A 24413-nucleotide genomic window follows, 5' to 3' on the forward strand; every position below is an offset into this window, starting at 1 on the left:
TTAAAAAGGAGGAAGTCTTAAACTGGGTGGGGGGAGGAGAGGAGAGGGGGGGGGGGGGGGGGTTGAATTGAACATCAATGTATACTTCAAACAACTTCAAAACATTCAATAATGAACAAAATGAGGGACAAAAACTTGTATACAGATGACAAAACTGCTTATGTATTGTACAATACTGGCAAGATAATGTTGAGTATTCTGTGTTTCTGTTTGTTTTGTGTTTTTCTAGTTTGGCTAAAGACATGAACATGTCTGCATGCCTCGTTTACAGATTCCACCGAGTTCTGGAATCAAACCATTGTCTGAAAACAACAAATAAACTTTTTCTTTAAATCAACCTGACCAACCACACAGCTGGCTATGTTTCAGCCAATTTCATTTTTAGAAAAAATGTTCACAAAGGAGTTTGAGTGACATAATATGACAACACAGTCTGCAAGTAATTAGGTTACTATAATGTGGTCGTGTATGCATGTGCACTTGTGCGTGTGTCTGTGTCATTTTGTGTGTTTGAAGGTGTCTGTAAAAGCACAAGTTGTTCGACGTTTGCAAATTCCATTTCAAGACCAAGATATCTTCAAAAGAGATTTTGGTGCATATGACCATCATAACACATAAAACAAAGTCAAGTTTGTAAATAGTGCGCCGTCTCTGTAAATGCATGTATGAGTGTGTACATACATGCAGGTAGGTGTGTGTGTGTGTGTGTGTGTGTGAGAGCATGTGAGTTCCTGTCTGTTTGTTAATGTGTGATTGTTGAGAGCTAATATGACAGTGTATATTTCAACAATCATCTTGAGAAAGAAGGAATAGTTCACTGTCATAGTCACACATCAAAGTTCCCATGAAATTCAACGCCTTGTGAACTTGAGGTGAATGCCGTTCTTTGGCCTCAGCGTGACCTCTGGGTAGGGTTCAGGGTCAATGTCAGGGTCAGCCTCAATGTGAAACCTGCAGCAGAAAAAACGGCAGTGCAAGTAGTTTCCAGTGAAAAATCCAAATGCTCTCAGAATATCTATGGCAGTGGTACTTACAATAATAGGACACCCCAAATTGTCCTTCCATCTGATGACAGATATATTTCGGTCAAGTTTATGAACAAAAGGACAAGAGAAGGTGGCTGTCTTTGGAAGTGTCCTCTCAACACAGGGGCCTCACATTCTTTTCTTTCTTTATTTGGTGTTTAACGTCGTTTTCAACCACGAAGGTTATATCGCGACGGGGAAAGGGGGGAGATGGGATAGAGCCACTTGTCAATTGTTTCTTGTTCACAAAAGCACTAATCAAAAATTTGCTCCAGGGGCTTGCAACGTAGTACAATATATTACCTTACTGGGAGAATGCAAGTTTCCAGTACAAAGGACTTAACATTTCTTACATACTGCTTGACTAAAATCTTTACAAAAATTGACTATATTCCATACAAGAAACACTTAACAAGGGTAAAAGGAGAAACAGAACCGTTAGTCGCCTCTTACGACATGCTGGGGAGCATCGGGTAAATTCTTCCCACTAACCCGCGGGGGGTTCAAAAAGGCCTCACATTGCAGGTAGATGTAGTGCTGTATTCAAATGTTCACCTAGCAGTTTGTTACATTCTTCCTGGCTAGAGCCTAGACTCACTCATCTGTTTAACTTTGCCGTGCTCTAAGACATCTGAACTCATGAAAGTGTCTTGTCTTGTCTTGTCTTTCCGTTATTGCCCACAATCAGCAGTAGTGATTACTTCCATGACTGCATTGGTACCTGCGATGTGAGGACCCTCCCCAATGAGAGGACACCTCCACTGAAAGGACACCTTCTGTTCTTCCTGTGTCTATTTGTATCTTACCAAAATATACCTGTCATGACAGGCCACCTGCAATGTAGGGACACTTTTGGTAGATCTCAAGGTTGTCCTCTCACCACAGGTACTACTGTATATCCCTATGCAATTCCTGTACATGGCAGTCTCATAATGTTTTTAATATCTTTTTAGGGGTGGGGGAAATAGCCCAGTCGGTAGTGGCGGCGCTGGCTTCAAAACCAGCTCTCGCTATCGGCGTGGGTTCCATCTCCATGTTCGGCAAGGGATTTATTTCCCAGTCAACATTGTGCAGGCTCTCCTCGTTGCCCGGCCACCCCTGTGTGCACGCATGCGCACGATAAAGATCCCAAGCTCACAGCGAAAGTCTCAGGGCTTGGAAACATGAATATGCGTTTGCAGAAGGAAAAAAAAAATCTTGGGTAGTGCCGTACTGTATAGCAGCTCGCTTTCCCCAGCGAGAAAGGAGTCCGAATTTCCATGGGGGTAACCTTGCAGGACTTTATAAAAATCTTATCCTTATTTGTGCTCACTACCTCTTAGTTTGAGATGAAGTTTTACTGATCTCTATTAAATTGTACCTTTTCACGATGCAAGCCACCATGGTCTTGATTTCATTCATGGCAAAGTTCTGCCCGATGCAGTTTCTGAAACAAAGACAGGGAAACCTTCATTTAAACACCCTCCAGTTTAAAATGGCCTGGCCTCTCTTTTGAGACTTTTTACCCAGAGATATTCCATCAGCAAGTCTGGGAATGTGTTTCCATTATAAGACTCCCTCTTTTTAAGAGGACGTTTCTGAGATTTTATTTTATAATTCCTAAAATGGAGAGGTGACTACTATTCAGGTGGAACCCCCTTATAAGATACCCCCCCCCTCCTCCCCCCCCCTACCCCCCCCCATTTAAAAAAAAAATTCCCTCCCTTTTAAGACCTTTTTTTCTCTGATTTTTTGTTCATAGTAACTGTACATTTACCTCCCTTTTTATGTTTATTCTCTCTTTTGGAGATACAGTGGAAACCCCCCTTTTAAGACCCCCCCCCCCCCCCCCAATTTAAGACTTCCTCCTTTGTATGACCTTACTTTTTCAGATTCTTTGTTCATATAGTCTCTGTAAATTTACCTCTGTTTTAAAACTCCGTCACTTAAAGACATGATTTTCTCAGATCTCCTGTTCGTATTTCACATTTTGAAAATGACAGAAAAACGTAACACCCATACCTGGGTCCAGCGGAGAATGGCACAAATACATAGGGGTCCCTTCCAGCAAACACTTCCTTCTCAAAGCGATTGGGGTTAAACTCCTGAAAAAGAATATAAAACAAGTCGCGTAAGGCGAAAATACAACATTTAGTCAAGTAGCTGTCGAACTCACAGAATGAAACTGAACGCAACGCAACGCAGCAAGACCATATACTCGTAGCATCGTCACTCCACCGCCCGTGGCAAAGGCAGTGCCAGTGGAATTGACAAGAAGAGCGGGGTATTCGTTGCGCTGAGAAGGATAGCACGCTTTTCTGTACCTCTCTTCGTTTTAACTTTCTGAGCGTGTTTTTAATCCAAACATATCATATCTATATGTTTTTGGAATCAGGAACCGACAAGGAATAAGATGAAAGTGTTTTTAAATTGATTTCGAAAAAAAAATTTTGATAATAATTTTTATATATTTAATTTTCAGAGCTTGTTGTTAATCCAAATATAACATATTTATATGTTTTTGGAATCAGCAAATGATGGAGAATAAGATGAACGTAAATTTGGATCGTTTTATAAAAAAAATATTTTTTTTACAATTTTCAGATTTTTAATGACCAAAGTCATTAATTAATTTTTAAGCCACCAAGCTGAAATGCAATACCGAAGTCCGGGCTTCGTCGAAGATTATTTGACCAAAATTTCAACCAATTTGGTTCAAAAATGAGGGCGTGACAGTTCCGCCTCAACTTTCACGAAAAGCCGGATATGACGTCATCAAAGACATTTATCAAAAAAATGAAAAAAACGTGTGAGGATATCATACCCAGGAACTCTCATGTCAAATTTCATAAAAATCGGTCCAGTAGTTTAGTCTGAATCGCTCTACACACACACACAGACACACATACACCACGACCCTCGTCTCGATTCCCCCTCTACGTTAAAACATTTAGTCAAAACTTGACTAAATGTAAAAAGGATCAATGAATAACTTCTCTCCCTCACATACACACACATGCAGGGATTTCCAAACAGTAGGCAAAGTCCTTGCCCAACCCAACGTTCAAACCTACACACAATCTAACACACATAAACACACGCGCAACACACACACACGTTTTCTATGCTACCTGATATCATTCTTATCAAACCAGCCAATGGCATTCAAATCAAACCAGTCAACAACAACAACAACAACAACAACAACAACAACAACAACAACAACAACAACAACAACAACAACAACAATAGTCCTGCATTATTTTTGCATGCTACCTCCACAAATAACAGCTTACTCTCTGTGACAAACTTGCTTATACCCTCCAAACAAAACAAATGCAACAAAAGCCAAAAGAGGATATATACAATGTAGGTGTATCCCTGACATATACCCACCATGGGATTCTCCCAGACATTGGGGTTGGTGTGAAGCTGATAAATGTTGATGTCCACCACCACACCCTTGGGGATGTGCACGCCTTCGATAGTCAAGGGAGAAGACACTTGGCGGCTTATTGTCGGCACTATTGTGTACACACGCATCGTCTCTCGAATGAACAAGGGCAGGTACTGGAAGTTGGTCAGGTCTTCCCTGCACACAAAAATGAAACCAAAGCAATATGTACATATCAATTCCATTACAAACTTATGATACAGGGGTACCTGTGTTGAGAAGCCAACAATATGACAGCGGTACCAGCAATGTGAGGCCCTTCCAGGTCTGCACATAAGTTGACCTGGGAGATCGGAAAAAATCGCCACCCTTAACCCACTAGGCGCGGCCAGGATTCAAACTCATAATATATGATCTTCCGCTTGGGAAGCCAACGCCTTATCCACTGAGCCATTGCTCCCGTCCTACCTGTCATGAAAGGCCACCTACCATGTAAGGAAACTTCTGCAGGGTCCCTAGGGTGTCTTTTCTTTGCAGGTACCACTGTCCCAACATTGCAAACGGAGTCTGTGATCTAGTGGTTAGAAATCTGTGTTGCTGTGTCTTTGGTTTCGGGTTCAAGAGGCAAGGGAGAAAGTAAAGTTTCTCTGAGTTGACTATACATGTGCTGATTTGCTGGTGCAAGTCCTGACTTCATCATATGCACAGCATGCACAGAAGATCATTGTGCCTGTTGGGCGGGGATGTAGCTCAGTCGGTAGCGCGCTGGATTTGTATCCAGTTGGCCGCTGTCAGCGTGAGTTCGTCCCCACGTTCGGCGAGAGATTTATTTCTCAGTATCAACTTTGTGTGCAGACTCTCCTCGGTGTCCGAACACCCCCCGTGTGTACACGCAAGCACAAGACCAAGTGCGCACGAAAAAGATCCTGTAATCCATGTCAGAGTTCGGTGGGTTATGGAAACACGAAAATACCCAGCATGCTTCCTCCGAAAGCGGCGTATGGTTGCCTAAATGGCGGGGTAAAAACGGTCATACACGTAAAAGCCGTGGGAGTTTCAGCCCATGAACGAACAAACAAACAAAAACAAATTGTGCCTGTTAAAGATTTCATACTCACTCAATGAAAACAAGAGCAGGCTGTAACTCTTGGTAAAACATGACTCATTTGAGCAAATAACTGACAATATGCAAAGCCCTAAAAAGACTAGAAACAAAAGGAAAGTGTTTAGGCGGCCGGGTAGCTCAGTGGGTAGAGCACCGGACTTGTGATCCTAGGGTGACGGGTTCGAACCCAGACAGGGACCGACACGGGTCAACTTTATGTGCAGACTCAGAGACAGTATCCATGTCCTACCCCGTGTCACCAAAGTGGTACGTACAAGACCTGCCATAAAAGTGCAGGAGGCTGATTACACCCAAACACGCACCCAGTTGGGTAGCGCGACTCTTGTTGCCCAGCTTTCCACCGGGAGGAAGCGACCCAAATTTCCCAGCACTAGCATGATAAAACAAATGAAATGAAAAGAAATGAAAATGTTTACTTACCACTGGACCTGAGCGCGATTACCCATGACATTTTCAACATCCTTGAACACCCGTTCCTGGATGTCCTGATAACGCCCCAGAGCGTACAGACACCAACCTAAGGCTGTTGAGGTAGTGTCATGACCTGACCAGTACACACAAACAAATGAAAGTTCACTTGTAGAAATGAATGCTGCCTGTCTACATGTGCAGTACAGTGGAACCCCCCTTTAAAGACCCCCCAATTTAAGACTTCTTCCCTTTTAATTCAGACCTTGTCTGGGGCGGGGATGTAGCTCAGTCGGTAGCGCGCTGGATTTGTATCCAGTTGGCCGCTGTCAGCGTGAGTTCGTCCCCAGGTTCGGCCAGAGATTTATTTCTCAGAGTCAACTTTGTGTGCAGACTCGCCTCGGTGTCCGAACACCCCCCGTGTGTACACGCAAGCACAAGACCAAGTGCGCACGAAAAAGATCCTGTAATCCATGTCAGAGTTCGGTGGGTTATAGAAACACGAAAATACCCAGCATGCTTCCTCCGAAAACGGCGTATGGCTGCCTAAATGGCGGGGTAAAAAACGGTCATACACGTAAAATTCCACTCGTGCAAAAAACACAAGTGTATGTGGGAGTTTCAGCCCACGAACGCAGAAGAAGAAGAAGAAGACCTTGTCTTTTCGCATTTTATTTTATAAGCCATGTAGGTTTACGCCCATTTTAAGACTCCCACCTTTTTAAGACCTGACTTTCTCAGATTTGTAGAGGTCTTAAAAGGTGGGTTCCACTGTAGTTCCTTCTGTGCACACTTTACATTTTCTCAGCCCACAGTCAACAGTACTAACTCTTAGAATTCTCCATGATTGAAACACACAACACACACACAAAAACAAGAAAGAAGAAGACATTATGTACCAGCAAAAGTGAAGGTGTCCACTTCGTCTCTGATCTCAGTGTCGGTCAGTCCCTGTCCCTGCTCATCCTGGGAGGTCAGCAGGATGTCCAGAAAGTCCAAGCGCTTCCGACCTGTCTTCTGCTCCCCCTCTTCCTGCTTTGCCTGTCGACACAGAGCCGTGATACAAAATAATGACAATACAGTGGAACCCCCCCTCGGCCTAAAAAAATCTGGTAAAATAGGTCTTAAAGTGGAGGTAGTCTTAACAAGGGGGTAAATTGACAGAGGTTATGAACAGAAAGTCTGAGAAAACAAGGTCTTAAAAGGGAGGGAGTCTTAAATTAGGGGGTCTTAAAAAGGGGTGCTCCACTGTAACAACAAATAAAATAAGTCCTTGCAAAATATGTAAAAGCAGGTCTTAAAGTCCTAACTCTTCCAAAATAATCTTAGAGTCTTAGCAATTTCCAACTGTATTCCAATATCATTAAAACAAAGTCTTAAAGCGGGTAAAGCCTTAAAAGTGTCAGTCAAAAATGCGGAAAATGTGGTTCCACAGCGCAGTACAGACAGAAAGGAGGTGAAGCTTACCAGCTGTTTTTTGCGTGCAGCGATGATATCGAGAGTAAAGTTGTGAACATAGTCGCACAGCTGGTAGTACTCCTTGCCCTGTTTCGTCAGCTTGTACGTGAATTCTGGGTAAAGGTGGATCTTCCTGTAAAACAATGACATGTGCTAATTAATGCTGGAAAAAAGGATACGGTAGTACATGTACATGTGGCAGTGGTGTTTGGGTAAAGGGCGGGAGGGAGGTCGGAATAACAAATTTTAGAATGACTGTTGCTAAGGAAGTGTACAACGGTGATGAAGTACGTATGATAAACAAGTATACTGTCCCCAAAGTCTTTGGTTGTTTGGTGAGGTGTTTTTTTTGGTGCTTACTTTTGTAAACCTTTAAAATGTATATTTGTCTTTCCTCCCTGAAACACACTCTTCTCTCTCCTGCATTCACACACACACACACACACACCTCTCTTTTTCACTCACACACAGTATATTGCACTGTATCCAAAATTGTGTGAACTTGTAACCCTACTTTCATGCAAGCAAACAAACTCTACCCTACTCCCCTTTCACCATCCTCCTCCCATAACAAAAAAGAAAGAAAAAAACAAGCACAAGAACAAAACAAACAAACAAAAAACAAAACAAAAAGAAGAAAATTGATCCACATAACAGACTTACAGAGAACGCTCCAAGATGAGTGCAGACATCCTCTTCACAGCTTTCACATATGGATGATCATCTCTGTAACATCATTCAATCCATCAATCAATCCATCAATCAATCATCAATTAATCCATCCATCAATCAATTAATCCATCGATAAATTAATCCATCAATTAATCGATCAATCAGTCCATCAATTAATCCATCCATCAATCAATTAATCCATCAAATCAATCCATCAACCAGTCCATCAATCAATCCATCAATTAATCGATCCACAATCAATCATGGGCTTAATTAACAATGGGAAGAGAGTAAAAGAAGACACACATATCGAGAATAAAACAAGCAGATTATGGTATCTCGGCAAAATGTAATACTCAGAACAGAATAGAAATGAGGTGGATTTAAATCATTTACATACTGAGAAAAAAAAATGTACATGCATGTACACAGAGACTCAAATCAGCGTATGAAGTGTTGGCTTTCTCTTCTGAATCTCTCGGAGTTCGTTATGAAATAAGAATGCGTCGTTTTTCAACAATAGATTTTGTTCAAACTATGCTCCTTAGAGACAAAAAACAAAATGCAATGTACCTAAACTTCTGTTCATTTGCTTGAACTTGTCCCAAGAAACACAAGGTTGCTGTTGACTAGGCTACATTATTACATCATGTCAATATCCCCCGAAAGCGGCGTATGGCTGGCTGAATGGCGGGGTAAAAACGGTCATACACGTAAAAACCAATTGAGCAAAAAACATGAGTGAACGTGGGAGTTTCAGCCCATGAACGAAGAAGAAGATGAAGACATGTCAATATGACGACAACGGAATTAAATAACATTAAAAAAAACTTGCATGATGCACAAATACTTTACTTACCCCTTGAGCTGAATGTTGTCATTGTAGCTCAGCGCACAACGCAGTAGAGTGTCCAGGGCAGTGATAACCAGGGGAGCGCTCGCTTCCACGTATCTCTCTCCTCCACTTGCCTTCTCCATCTTGTCCTGCAAAGGAAAACAGGATTAATATTCTTCATCCTGGTGAATGCCTTGAGGTAAAGGTTGTGGAACATTTTAAATTTAACACACACAAAAACAAAAAACCCGAACAAAATCAAACAAACAAACAACAAAAACAGAAGAAACAAGAAGAGCAAACGCTCGATCGAGTCACTTTCGCAGTTCTGAATATTATATGAGGCATCAGATGGACAGGAAGAAATTGCTATTCACAACACAATACAGATGTAAATAATTTGATGTAAAGAATAATCCTATAAAGTTTGAATCAAATCCGATGAATAGTTTCAGAGATATGATATTTCAATTTTTTTCCTTCAAGACATACCTGTGACCTTGAAAAAGGTCAAAGGTCACCAAAGCAGACGTCAAAGTGTAGAGGTCACTGGGAGTCACGTTCACATAAAATTTGAGCCCGGTCACTTTTATAGTTTCCGAGAAAAGCCCAACGTTAAGTTGTGTGTTGCCGAACAGAAAAGGCTAGTTATCTCCCTTGTTTTTCTGATAACGTTCGTAAAAGGCTACAGATGTAAATACTTTGATGTAAAGAATAATCCTACAAAGTTTCAATCACATCCGATGAACTTTGTCAAAGATATAAAATGTCTAATTTTTCCTTTGACGCTGACCTGTGACCTTGAAAAAGGTCAAAGGTCAACGAAACCATCGTTAAAGTGTAGAGGTCATTGGAGGTCACGACTAAACAAAATATGAGCCCGATCGCTTTGATAGTTTCCGAGAAAAGTCCAACGTTAAAGTGGTGTCTACGGACGGCCGGCCGGACGGCCGGCCGGATGGCCGGCCGGACAGACTAACACTGACCGATTACATAGAGTCACTTTTTCTCAAGTGACTCAAAAAAACCAAAGTACATTTACAGAAAACATATTTCAGTTAACTCAAAAAGAGGGTTGTACTAGCACTTTTTTTTCAAGGAGGGGGGGGGGGGGGGGGCTGCTCTTGGTGACAAAAATAATTATAAAGTGGTAAATACAAACAAATACTAAAACTTCCGACGGTAACAACAACAAAAACACTGTAAATAGTTTCAGCCACTCCAGAAAAAGGGTCTGAGACAACGTTGTTTGTGTACTCCTTGCATACAAACATCAGATTAATGAATCTGCTTTGAATATATGTACAAATACAGATTGTGGATCCAGGGTCTCTACCAAGTAATCCATAAAGATTTTTTTTTAAACTAACTACCATTACACTGATGAAAAATATGAGACACACACAATACCGATCTGTCATTGATGTCACCATGTATGCTTGCTAAGCTGTCAACACACAAAGACAACTGTGAGGCATTAAAAAAACTGTTTAATTTATTTTGAAATACAGTGGAGTATACAGTCGAACCCGCCTTTTAAGACCCTGTTTTCTCAGACATTCTGTTCATAACCTCTGTAAATGTCCCCCCATTTTAAGACTCCCTCCTTTTTAAGACCTGATTTTCACAGATTGGTGGATGTCTTAAAAAGGGGGTTCCACTGCACACATTGCAGCACATAGTTTATTCCCTTGCTACAGATCTCTGCTTTTCCAAAGGAGTTGACTTCGTCTAACTGCAACTTGCCATAAACTCTTTCACTACAACTTGCCATAAACTCTTTCACTGCAACTTGCCATAAACTATAAGCTCTTCCACTACAACTTGCCATCAACTCTTCCACTACAACTTGCCATCAACTCTTCCACTACAACTTGCCATAAATTCTGCCACTACAACTTGCCATCAACTCTTCCACTACAACTTGCCATCAACTCTTCCACTACAACTTGCCATCAACTCTTCCACTACAACTTGCCATAAACTCTTCCACTGCGACTTGCCATAAACTCTTCCACAATGACTTGCCATAAACTTTTCCACTACGACTTGCCATTAACTCTTCCACTACGACTGGCCATAAACTTTTCCACTACAACTTGCCATAAACTCTTCCACTACACTGTTGTAGACGTCGATGTAGTCGCGCAGGATTTCAAAGTGAAAGGCAGGTGTCAGCAGACGGCGGTTGCGTTCCCACTTCTTCCCCTCAGCCGTTAGTAGTCCTTCACCTGAGGAACAAATACAAACATAAAATACAAGCACACACATAATTATGCACACATGCACACACTTCTTCTTTTTTTTCTTCGTCCATGGGCTGAAACTCCCACGTTCAATCATATTTTTGCACGAGTGGGTTTTTACATGCATGACTGTTTTAACCTCGCTATTTAGGCAACCTTACACCGCTTTCGGAGGAACATGCACACACTCATATAATAGTCATATGCATGCAAATACATAATCAATAAAAACAGGAACAGGTGAGGAGTGCAGGGATACAAATCTGAGTGATTTTTACAATTACATTGGCTTAAAGAAAAACCATCCAGTGACAAAAACCCTACACGAGAGCATGTCCAGAAACGTCAGAGAGCCAGCCTGGCTGTTTTTGTGCAGGGTTAACTCAAAATTGTACAGCTGGGTGTCACAAAGATGTGAGTAGCATATTTGTGAGGTGAAACCACGTCGTGTTTTTAACCTCCCTAAATGTTGTACAGGCAAGGCGAAGAGACTAGGGATCGTAATTCACGTGTTTCGTGTGTTTCACGCAAAACTGGCTTTAGCTTGATGTGAGCTGTGTTTGAGACATGTAGCTGGTCAGGGGTAAATAACAACACAGCGTTTGAGACTTTCAACCGGGGAGGTTGTCAGCGTATGTCAGACTTGTTCTGGGAACAAGTACTCTTTCAAGAGACGGGTCTCTTAAGGTAAATGATTTACTATGTTGTATATTATTGACGTTGGAATACATAGCTGGAGCGTAAAGGTTAGTGTATATAAAGTGCACCAAATCTTAGTGTGAAGCGTTGAGAGAATTCTTGATGTATCACGGTTTTTCATGGGGAATTTCTTGAACATAATTGCTACGCATTTATGTTATGTTTAAGACGGTCATGTTTTGTATGGGGAGTGTTATTCATAGATTAAGTATTAGTTTGGATATTGAATGTGGACGGAATGTGAACGTGGAATGAACGAGAATGTATGAGTGGTACATGAACGTTTGGAAGAAGAGATGGTTTTAGAGAATGTTGTATTAAGACTTGGTTAAATTCTTTAGGAGTTTCCATGAGGGATTTCCATGGCGTATAAGGGAGGATCCTTACACGGGAGAAGCGCGAGACGATGGTGGAAGCAAGGGACCACCTCGGCGCAGATGACTAGACGAGTGGAGTCTTCATCGATACCGGTCGTAGCTGACGACGGTTGTTTCCGCTACGGGCGGAAGGGTTTCTCGGGGAGAAACCTGGAAGGTGTGTGTTGGCATCTTCAGTGAGAGGTGTGTTAAAGGTGTGTGTGGCATCTTCAGTGAAGGTGTGTGTTGGCATCTGTGTGAGTTGGCATCTGAATTCATTATTCTACGAGGATTCAGCGAGACAAGTAAGTGAACTGGCGACATGCAGTGAGCCGTGATACGAACTCGTGAGTGTCTGCTAGTACCTTCTTGTGTGCGTTAATCTATATTTGAGAAAGTATTGTTATAATATGTATTTACATGCCTTGAGTGAAAACTGGAAGATTGTGCGAACTGTGTGTCGAAAGGTTGTTTCGTATTGATGTATTTAAAGTGAAGGAGTATGTTGTTTTTTTGGTTGAGGAAATAATGAGCCTGCATCCTCCCAAAGTCTGTTTTTGAAGTGTTTGGTGTGAAAGGGTAGAGACAGTGCAATAGGGCAGAACACGTACATTAAATTCACATGCAAACCACTTCGTGACACTGGGTTACATTCAAGACTGGGTATAACAAGAAGGGCAAAGCCCATACGACTCACATGCTTTACACATTTTTCCTACCAAAATACATGTGACCTTGACCCAAGGTCAAGGTCATCAAAGGTCATGCAACACAAAGCTGTTAATTCAAGACATAGGAAGTACAATGGTGCTTATTGGCTCTTTCTACCATGAGATATGGTCACTTTTAGTGGTTCACTACCTTATTTTGGTCACATTTCATAAGGGTCAAAGTGACCTTGACCTTGATCATATGTGACCAAATTGTCTCATGATGAAAGCATAACATGTGCCCCACATAATTTTTAAGTTTGAAACAGTTATCTTCCATAGTTCAGGGTCAAGGTCACTTCAAAATATGTATACAATCCAACTTTGAAGAGCTCCTGTGACCTTGACCTTGAAGCAAGGTAAACCAAACTGGTATCAAAAGATGGGGCTTACTTTGCCCTATATATCATATATAGGTGAGGTATTGAATCTCAAAAACTTCAGAGAAAATGTGAAAAATGTGAAAAATAGCTGTTTTTTAGGCAACATTTATGGCCCCCGCGACCTTGACCTTGAAGCAAGGTCAAGATGCTATGTATGTTTTTTGGGGCCTTGTCATCATACACCATCTTGCCAAATTTGGTACTGATAGACTGAATAGTGTCCAAGAAATATCCAACGTTAAAGTTTTCCGGACGGACGTCCGGACGGACGGACGGACGGACGGACGGACGACTCGGGTGAGTACATAGACTCACTTTTGCTTCGCATGTGAGTCAAAAAGCAACTCTTTTAGTGCTAGTCTGAGCGTAGTTGGCACAAAGGTTACAAGGCACTATGGCAGAAAGAGTTTTACTGGATACAAATTACTTCCTTCATCTAATGAGCACTTATGAGGACATAACTTTTTGTTATTTGGCACAAGTGATAGAGGACACACAGGCACGAGTCACAGTGACAGTAACTACGCTTTCAACATTTGTTGCAGCATGCTGTGTGTATATGTGTCTCTGACAAAAGATAGCGCTGCAATGCGCCTGTGGCTGTTTTCACTGACACCACCTTGTTCTATGAGCTAAGGTTTGCAGCGACAGCAGAGTAGACAAATTCCGAAAATAACTCTGTCAGGTTTGTATGTGTTCTGGAAGAGTGACCTTTTCTTGCAAAACCTCTGCCAAACATTGGAAAGGCCAATCATTAGTGTTGGAAACACGTGCTCCCATCCATGTGTTTAACACACACCCCTTGCTAGTGATTGCATGGCCCCTCATATGCAGAGATTTTGCAAGAAAAGGTCACTCTTCCACAACTTGAACTCATAGAAACCTGACGGATTTATTTTGAAAATCAACTATTGCGCTAAAAGTGCCTGTGACTTACCTATCCATGGTAGCAGAAAGTCGTAGCCGCCGCCACCATGAGACTTGGGCTCTGAGGATCTGAGCAAGACTTTGACAGTGTCGGGATGACAGCAAGCGATGACGCAGCGAAAAGGTCCCAGCCACCACAGAAATGCCTTGTTGCCATCATTCATGAACACCCTGGACTTTTGGAAGAACTCCTCGTATGAGGAAAACTGGAACAAAAGCAATCGAACTTGATTTGTATGCTGATTTATAATCTTTCTGTCTCTCGAACACTAACACACACTGTCAGATATATAAAGTTACAACCATGCAGAAAAAGAAAGTGTGGCGCAGTAGTTCCCCTTTCACAACAGCATTCTCTGCATTGACGGAGTTGTCTCCCTGCCTTGAATAAAAAAAAAAAAAAAAACTTTTTTAAAAAAATAAAAAAATCCCTGCGCTTAGAACTGTACCCAAGGAATACGCGCGATATAAGCCTCATATTGATTGATTGATTGATTGAGTGTGAGCTATCTATAGTAGCTCAACAGTTCTGGTACGTTGGTAGACAGCACACCCGTGTGATGTGGAGAGCTGTTTGTGATGGGGTCTTGCTGCTTATTACCACTTTTAATAGATGAGCGAGAGTGTGTGGGGGGTGGGAGGGTGGTGAACCACTGTACATAAAGGGAAAGTTTGTGCGCGCGCCTGTGTGTGTTTTTAATCTAAGACAAATGTCGCCAATGTTTTTACAGACTAAATGTTGAATAAACGATTTTATCAATTTATCAGGTGCTATACTCTTGCGAACCTTTGAGTTCACATATGACTAAGTGCCAAAAGGTGCGCACGAAAAGCGGACAAAGGGGCTAAAAAATAAAAGTTGACAAACACGACTGATATTGTGATTTTTGTTAAGACAACAGATGCTGGAACCCAATTACGAAAAGAAAAGATAAATTTACCCAAATGATTTTACAAATAACGATAATTTTGTTCGTTATATCATTCAAAACGGCACTGAGTCATAGCATTAAGGTTATCTCGCACGTTTTTAAAGCTAGGGCTTTGAAACTTGGCACACAACCAAAGTATAATGACCTCCAGGTATGGCGCACATCACATTAAACAACATTGAATTTCAAGGTCACAGCGAGGTTAAATTTCCTTTGCAAACTGGAAAATTGTCGTTGTCACGTCTTACATGTTTTAATACTAGATCAGTTAGACTTTACACACTTCACATACTTTCAGCATTTTTATAAAACCTCATTAAAAGTGACCTGCTTGTTAATCTTTGTCAAAGTTCAAGGTCACAGCGGGGTCACATCTGGTCCAAATGTGGAATATTTTCAATTTATTCAGCGCGTTTATAGCACGAGCTTTGAAAATACACACAGTTCTAGTGTATAATGTTCACACACGATTAAAGTCTGGTTGAAAAAGTCAAGGTCACAGCAGGGTCGCGTTGAGGTCAAACATATACATTTTTCAATGAGGTTTTCTCATATGTTTTTGAAGCTAGGGCCTTGAAACTTGGCACACTACGCAAGTTAAATTAAACCTCATCAAATTCCAAGGTCACAGTGAGGTTAAAGATCCTTTAAGGATATTTTCTAAAAAGGTGACCGCCTGGTTAATGTTTGTCAAATTTCAAGGTCACAGCAGTGCCATCTGGCTTAAACTTTGAAAAATTGTCAATTTCTTCAACTAGTTTTATAGTGTTTGAAGTCATTCACACATGATGAAAGTCTGGTTGATAAAATCAAACGTCAAGGTCGCAGCGGGGTCGCATTGAAGTCAGACACATACAATTGTCATTTTCACGAACGCCTTTTAAGCAACACCTTTGAAACTTCACACATTCCAAAGTTTTGATGTTGTTTGGTTATAATCAAAGTGTGGTCAATTTCCATGATTGAGAGCATTCAGAGGGGTCAAGTTGAGGTCACACAAAAGAGATTAAATTGTCGACACAACAGATGAGACTGGCTACCACTGTTTATTTTAATACACTTTTATGCAAATTTTAAATTGTGTTCAACCATATACACCAAACTCACCCAAACTCCGGAAACATCCAAGAAAAGGAAAAATGTGTCCAAGCAAGGAAAAACGCCATTTCTTCAAAGGCTGGAATAACTACAGAGGCAGCCGCGTCATTACACACAATGCAATTACGTCATACATCATACATTTCTATGAGTCATGTTGAATGGAATGGTGGCATGTGCCTCTATTCTAGCTAACAACAAAGCTGAAAAAATGAATATTATCTGTTTGTTTTGTTTGCTTTACCCGTACGAGACCTTTCTGTGACCTTGACATGTGACAAGGATCTACCTTAACTTCTTTAAGTCGGAGTTGAGAGTTGTGTGATGTTTGAAGGCTCTCCCTTTAAAAACAACTGAGATAATGATGCATTTTCGTGTTTTTGATTTGCCCATGTGACCTTGAGATTCGACAAAGGTCAACAAGACTTTAACCGTGTATGGAGGCTATTAAGCCCAAAGATGTGAACTTTCAAGGTTCTTGCTTTGAAAAACTCTGAGAAAAAGGTTATGTTTTTTTTTTTTACCCACACGAGACCCTGCTGTGACCTTCACATTTCTCAAGGATCAACCTTGAATTCTCCATGTTGAACAATCATTAAGCAAAAGCGTTGTTTGAAGTTTGAAGGTTCTAGCTTCAAAAATCTCTGAAAAAATATGTTTCATCCGTTTTCTGAACCACATGTGACCCAGCCGTGACCTTGAAATCTGACAAGGGTCAACAAGACTTTTACCATGCATGGGGGCGATTAAACCCCAAATGTGTGTGAAGTTTCAAGGTTTCAACTTAAAAAACGTCTGAGAAAAATATACATTTTCCTTTTTGGACAATGTGTTGCACGCAAGACAACACGACAAACGCTCGTGTTATCATTCTTTTACTTTAAGGTCGACTTGCGTGCCCGCTCTTTCGCTAATCTCAATTAAAATTCATCTTAGAAGTTCGGTTTTATTACGCTTTTAATTAAGAAGATTAAACTAAGACAACAAATAGTTAGTTTTACCCATTAAACTCGATAAGGTAGTGACATTTTATGTTGAACGCAAGAAGGTGTCGCACGCAAGATCTGAAAAGATGTTGACGACATAATTTCAACACTTGATAGCGCAATCGTGGTTCGTGATTTCTTCACAAATTTTGAACACAGAATGTGTCACGTGGTTCCGTAAATGAAGTAGATCTTTGTACATGTAAATTTTGTTTTTAAAAGAAAATAACCGTTAATTACCGAACATTTTGTCGCACGCAAGATATGACGAAATTTTCAAATCGTTTTCAAAAATGCTGTTCAAAAGTTCTGCAGTCTTTGCTGGATTACTTGAAAAACAGCAGTTTGATACACCGTTATCGCTTGACGTGTCGACATCAATTCCAGAGTTTTTGAAAAAGAAATTTAGTAAATATCTGCGATTGAAAAATGTATGCCGTGATGACGAATCATCTTGCGTGCGACACCTTAAAATTCGGTTATCGAAAAAAAAAAATTCTCTCGAGATTTAGATTTGACGTTTGGTCTCGTCTGTAAAGCGATGTTTCAGGCATTCAATCAAACTAAATGCAATTCATTTGTGCTTCTTGTTATTTTTCTGTGGCATATTCAAAACACGAGGTATCACGATGTCCTTTTTCAGATGGCCGGTTTTGGCGTTATTTTTGACTTTAAACAAAGATAACTTCAAAACCGTTCAAGTCAGACACACGAAATTATGTCCACTATCTCTTCGCACATTCATCCACACACACACCAATTTTCAGCAGACACACGTTTTTAGAAACATTTTTATTGTAAAACAAAGTCGTCTTCTGTTCTGTGAGCACCTTTTGGCACTTAGTCATATATATATATATACTAGAATGAATACCCGCTTCGCCGGGTAGCCGGCTTCGCCGGGAAGAAGTACTTAGAGCCGTACGCCGGCTTCGCCGGGTCCGAACTATGGACCCGCCAAGCTTAGGTCCCTCCCAGATTCGTGGAATGGGAACAGCACGAAAATGATTCAGTGGCCATAATGCCATTCCTGACCATATCGAGTCCCATCCTTGTCGACGAATGTAACCGTGTTAATCACCTTTGGAGGCGAACTCCACTCAAACAGGACTGAGCAAGTTATGGCTTCTCAAAGGAAGGCCAGTACATAAAATTACACAAAAGCCGCCAGACCACATCACAAACAGAACTGAAGAATGCACAGGTGTTGCTTACATAGAGACACACACACTTACACACACACACACACACACACAGAGAAGCCGTATCTATAGAGAGATAGATGACAGTGTATTTTTCGCGTGGCTATAAATTGATTCGACCTTTGCACTTTTACAGTGAGGATAATTTACGGGTCCAATTTACGTTCTGTACACTGCGTTGACCTTCTAAAAATAGGTAACAGTAACAGAACGCCGGGAATATCCGAAGACGCTCAGCGCAGTGGACAGCGCAGTGTAGTAACTTACAACTGAACGGGAAAGCCACACGAAGGAAGGGAGATAAACGCCAAACACTGGAGAAGATAAGGAAGAGTTACTTATAATGGTGAAATGAACACAAAAACGAAAATGAGTCGCGCAGCGCTGAGAGCACGTGTTGAAATATCTCATCGATGATATTGTGTCCGGGGTGTAGCTGAATACGGTGTCCAAATTTGAAAAAGATCCACCGAGAACTTTGGCGTTGTGATGTGGTGTAGCGGCTATGGTGTGTCGGTATGGGGGCCCGGGTAAGCTGAGGTGGAACCAAAATAGCTGAGGTGGAACCAAAATCGGTTCCGCGCTGCGCGCTGAGAGCACGTGTTGAAATATCGACCAGGTTGTGTCGTGTCCCGGGTCTACCTGAATATGCCCACCAAATTTGAAGCAGATCCATCGAGAACTTTGGCCGTGCATCGCGCACAGATAGTCGTATATATATATAGATATCCTCCCCCGCTGCCCCCATACCCACTGCTCACCCACCACAAGATATCCCGGAGTTATTCTCGAAGTTCTTCAAGGACAAGATTGACAAGCTTCGGAGAACACTCGATCAGCTGCCCTTCGTCCCGTCCCCACCCTCCCGCTCCTTCTCCGGCTCCCCCCTCACGTGCTTTCAGCCTGTCACTCAAGACCACGTCAAGCAACTCATCACCAAGACGGCCATCAAGACCTGCGAGCTAGACCCCCTGCCAGGCTTCCTCTTCACCAAGTGTCTGAACAAGCTCCTGCCGTCTATCACAGATATCATCAACATCTCCCTCGCCACAGGCGTCGTTCCCGACTGCTTCAAGTCTGCCGTTGTCCACCCACTCATCAAGAAGCCCGGCCTTGACATCAACGAGTTGAAGAACTACCGTCCTGTGTCCAACCTGCCCTTCCTCTCCAAGCTTCTGGAGCGTATCATCCTGGAGCAGTTGAGCGCCCACCTGTCTCGGAACTCGCTGATGCCAGTGTACCAGTCAGCGTACCGCCCTCAACACAGCACTGAGACGGCGCTCCTGCGAATCACCACGGACCTCCTGAACGCAACAGATAGCGGTCTCGTCTCTGCCCTTGTGCTGCTGGACCTTTCCGCGGCCTTCGACACGATCGACCACCAGCTACTCGTCGATCGCCTCAGTTCCACGTTCGACATTCACGACACCGCCCTCTCTTGGTTCCGGAACTACCTCCAGAACCGCTCTCAGACTGTCACCACTTCTTCTTCTTCTTCTGCGTTCGTGGACTGAAACTCCCACGTACACTCGTGTTTTTGCACGAATGGAATTTTACGTGTATGGCCGTTTTTACCCCGCCATTAAGGCAGCCATACGCCGCTTTCGGAGGAAGCATGCTGGGTATTTTTGTGTTTCTATAACCCACCGAACTCTGACATGGATTACAGGATCTTTTCCGTGCGCACTTGGTCTTGTGCTTGCGTGTACACACGAAGGGGGATAAGCCACTAGCAGGTCTGCACATAAGTTGACCTGGGAGATCGGACAAATCTCCACACTTAACCCACCAGGCGGCAGCGACCGGGATTCGAACCCTCGACCTTCCGATTAAGAGGCCGACGTCTTACCACCACGCCACAGCGCCCGTCGACTGTCACCACTGATTCGTTCTCTTCTCAGCCTGTCCCTGTCCGCTTCGGCGTCCCACAAGGGTCTGTCCTCGGCCCTGCCCTTTTCACCCTGTACACCCAACCCCTCTCCCTGGTCATCGAACGCCATAGCTTGAACTACAACTCCTTTGCCGATGACACGCAGCTCCAGAACAGCGCCAAGCCGGAGGACGTTGACCATCTCCTTGGATCCATCTCCAGTTGTTTCACTGACATCAAGAACTGGATGACTGAGAACAAGTTAAAGCTGAACAGTGAGAAGACGGAGGCCCTTCTCGTTGGAACACGACAGAAGATTGCTTCCCTCACTGTGACCGACCTCCAGCTGGATGACGCGACTGTTCCATTCTCCCCTGCTGTCAAGAGCCTTGGCGTCTATCTCGACTCCACTCTCTCCATGCAGACACACATCTCATTCATCATCAAGACCTGCTTTTTCCACCCACGACACTGCTTTTTCAACCTACGACGCATCGCCTCCATCCGTCGCTACCTCACCCATGACGCCTGTGTCAAGCTGGTTGTCTCCCTCATCTTCAATCGTCTGGACTACTGCAACTCCCTTCTGGCACGCCTCCCCGCCTCATCCATTCATGGCCTACAACGAGTTCAGAACGCTGCTGCCAGGCTGACGTTGAGGAAGACGAAGCAAGACCACATCACCCCCCTACTTCACTCCTTGCACTGGCTCCCTGTCAACACCCGAATCTCCTACAAACTGTCCACTCTGGTCTACAAGTGTCTCAACGACTCTGCTCCCGATCTCGAGTACCTTCAATCCTCCCTGGACCTGTAAATCCAGCCCTCCGACCGTCCCCTTTGTTCTGCTGCTGACCCACTCCGCCTTCACATCCCTCGCTCAAAACTCGCATCTGCTGGTCAGCGTGCATTCCCCTCCGCGGGCCCCTCCGTCTGGAATTCCCTGCCGCTTGAGCTTCGCCAGAGCCCCTCTCTTGACGCGTTCAAGAGTAGGCTGAAGACTCAGTTCTTCCCGTAGCTGGCTGTGACTTTCATGTTCGACGTGATGTGTTGTGCCCCAAAAGATATTCTTGTGCTGTGCTCTGTGAGAGGTGTTTTCTTTGTGCTTAATATTATTTTGTTTGGACCTAGCTATTGATGTGTACATTGTTGTTTAAACAGTTGTTTGTTGTATGTTTATCAGGGTTTGCTCGTGTGTGATAGGGTTCGTGTCCGTCTGTAGATCTATGTTAGTTTCTTTGTTAGTCCTGTGTTGACAACTCTTCGACAAGCGCTTAGAACTGTACCCACGGAATACGCGCTATATAAGCTTCCTATTGATTGATTGATATATATAGCAGTTTTTATAGGGCTATTTATATTTAGACCAAACTCACACCTGTTTGACTGGCTTTGACCCAAAGGTAACTTAATGAGTGTATGGTGCACTCGGTTACATAAGAATATTCAGTTTGATAACAAAGGACAATTCCTGTGTATACTGATGATATGAGTAGGTGTATGTGTGTTAGTAATACCACAGGCGGAAGGTATCGTCCACTGGACTACTACTATCACAGAAAGACTACTTGTAGTCTTTCTGTGATAGTAGTAGTCCAGTGGGGGAACGTCCCACTAGTCCGAGGGTTCACTAGTCCGAGGGTTCACTAGTCCGAGGGTTCACTAGTCCGAGGGTTCACTAGTCCGAGGGTAATTTACTATAGACGCTCTCTCTTCCAGTTCGTCCCACTAGTCCGAGGGTTCACTAGTCCGAGGGTTCACTAGTCCGAGGGTTCACTAGTCCGAGGGTTTACTATAGACGCTTGATTTTCCAGTTATTATACCGCCCCTTAAAAGGCGGTATATAGGTTTCACTGTGTCTGTCTGTCTGTGTGTGTGTGTGTGTGTGTGTGTGTGTGTGTGTGTGTGTGTTTGTGTGTGAGTGTGTGTGTGTGTGTTTGTGTGTGGGTGTGTGTGTGTGTGTGTGTGTGTGTGTGTGTGTGTGTGTGTGTGTGTCTGTCCGCAAATCGATATCCGATGTTTGAGAACCGATTTCAATGAAATTATGTGTGAGGCTGTAGTACAACCCAGGCTCGATCCTCTCCATAATTGAAATTCAGGTTGGTGGGATAACTAATTGACCCTCACTGGCAAAAGGAAACCCGAGGTGCTATATAATATGACTAAAAACTGTAGGCAGTTCGATCACGTAATTGTCCAGTCGGGGCGGTATCCTAATAAATTTAATATCCTTTCTTCAGTCAAAATATAAATAACTAAGTTTCTTGGGGGAAATAGTCTGAGATTTCTTCAGTCAAAATATAAAACACCACATTATCTTTTTGAATGAAAACAACTCAGTGTTTTTATGAGAATATTCTTCGATTTGGTTCCCAAAGCAGTGAAAAACACACGCACGCACGCACACGCACATCCACGCACACATACACACACAAAATAAAAACAAATCAAATTGAATATCCTTTGTTCAAGCGTCTATAGTGAACCCTCGGACTAGTGAACCCTCGGACTAGTGGACCCTCGGACTAGTGAACCCTCGGACTAGTGGACCCTCGGACTACTGAACCCTCGGACTAGTGGACCCTCGGACTAGTGAACCCTCGGACTAGTGAACCCTCGGACTAGTGAACCCCTCTCTCCAGTGGACGATACCTTCCGCCTGTGTTAAGACTAAGAGAGAGGGAGAGAGAGGGGGCAGTGGCTCGATACTTTAGCACTGTCAAAACTAATCAGATAACCTGACATTTTAAAATGGGGGTTCCACTGTACCAACACTTCACCCCCAACACCCTACACACAGAGACATTAGTGGCAAACCTCATTCAGATTTCCTGTCAGCCAACTGATGGGCCAGTGTGCAAAATGACTGTCCAGTGCCCGTCTCCATTTCACGCGTTGCACCATAAACGACACCACTTTGGAGACAACGTACACCACCACGATGGTCGCAAACGCCACTACCACAAGTCCAGAAATCATCGCGATCGGTCCTGCTGCTGTGTTGATCGTGTCGGGTTTGAGACAAGCTGAAAAGTTTTCCTTGTTTGCACACAGGCGCTTTTTGCCAGGAACGCTTGAAATGTTGGATGTTTGTATGTGTTAGAGTTACGTCCCTTGAACAACTCTTCTGTCTGTAGCAGACGCTTTTTGTGACAACTCATCCACCACACAACCAACCTCCCACCCCACCCCCTTCTAACCTCTACATTGCACTTTTTTTCGGGACACAAAAAGAAGAAAAAGTCACAGCGGAATAGTCAATGTTTGGCATTATAAGCACTGTTCTTTTTACTTCTGTTATATGTGAAATGACACAGTAAGTGTACAATCATTCAAACAAACAATTAAACAAACAAACAAACAAACAAAAACATATTAGCAAGAAAACAAACTGCAAAAAACGAAATGTGAAGAAAACAGAAATTTAGCAGTCACATAGTTAGAAACATCACAATGAGCTGTAATTCTGTAATTCTAAACTGCAAATATTTAATTTCTTGCATTTACACACTAGAAAAATATGTGCACATTATAAATTGTGGTGTTTTTTTGTTTGCGTAGTTTGCACACCGAGGGACCCTGGATCTTCCCAGACCTGTGGAACCATGCTCACGAAATATTGTATCTATATTTTGAGGACAAAATGCAAGTCTGTAAATGTTGACACATACGTACTGTCCCAACATAGATAAAAATGCTTTTGACTTGCATTTGATAGGTCATCTGATTTTTTTTCTGTCTTATTTCTTTATTAACTGTGTGTGTGTGTGTGTGTGTGTCAGGCATGGGAATAAAAAATTGTAAAAAAGGCTGAACATTTGAAAGTTATAACAAAGTCGAAGGCGCAAAGCGCCTATCCTTACTGGGTGCACAAAGAACCAAAGAACCCAAATGGTGCAATTAGGTGTCATCTTAGCTCGAAGATTGCCATTAAATTCAGTTTTTAGAACCATTTTTGCCTCCCCCATTTTTTTTTTGGCGGACACTTCTATTTTTTCAACGGAACAACAAAGGCGGAAATTTGCCTTTCGGCGGACAATTCCCATGCCTGGTGTGTGTGTGTGTGTGTGTGTGTGTGTGTGTGTGTGTGTCTGTGCATGCATGTGT

The 24413-nt window shown here is 42.7% G+C and overlaps 2 protein-coding genes across 2 annotated transcripts in view; both read right to left on the reverse strand.

The window, feature by feature from the left end:
• Window positions 1–24413, reverse strand: part of LOC138976059 (large ribosomal subunit protein eL6-like) — a 137435-nt gene that overhangs the window by 86155 nt on the left and 26867 nt on the right. The window lies entirely within an intron of this gene.
• On the reverse strand, window positions 42–24364 carry LOC138976052 (cytochrome P450 4A25-like). Its single transcript, XM_070348854.1, has 12 exons — window positions 23124–24364; window positions 14229–14424; window positions 11001–11128; window positions 8922–9046; window positions 8054–8116; window positions 7400–7523; window positions 6832–6973; window positions 5945–6068; window positions 4401–4596; window positions 3027–3109; window positions 2386–2451; window positions 42–951 (listed from the first exon to the last, which is right to left on the reverse strand). The coding sequence occupies exons 1-12, from the start codon at window positions 23283–23285 to the stop codon at window positions 852–854; spliced, it is 1509 nt and encodes a 502-aa protein (XP_070204955.1). The 5' UTR covers window positions 23286–24364; the 3' UTR covers window positions 42–851.

This window comes from Littorina saxatilis, linkage group LG9 (genome assembly GCF_037325665.1).
Source record: "Littorina saxatilis isolate snail1 linkage group LG9, US_GU_Lsax_2.0, whole genome shotgun sequence".
NCBI lineage: Eukaryota > Metazoa > Mollusca > Gastropoda > Littorinimorpha > Littorinidae > Littorina > Littorina saxatilis.

Excerpts from the sequence above, each read along its gene's own strand:
- LOC138976052 (XM_070348854.1), bottom strand. The coding sequence starts at position 23,285 with ATGATTTCTGGACTTGTGGTAGTGGCGTTTGCGACCATCGTGGTGGTG. Across the intron at positions 14,425-23,123 it reads TGACAGGAAATCTGAATGAG|TTTTCCTCATACGAGGAGTT; the intron begins GTTTGCCACTAA and ends CTTTTGTTCCAG. Across the intron at positions 4,597-5,944 it reads AATCGCGCTCAGGTCCAGTG|GGAAGACCTGACCAACTTCC; the intron begins GTAAGTAAACAT and ends TTTTGTGTGCAG.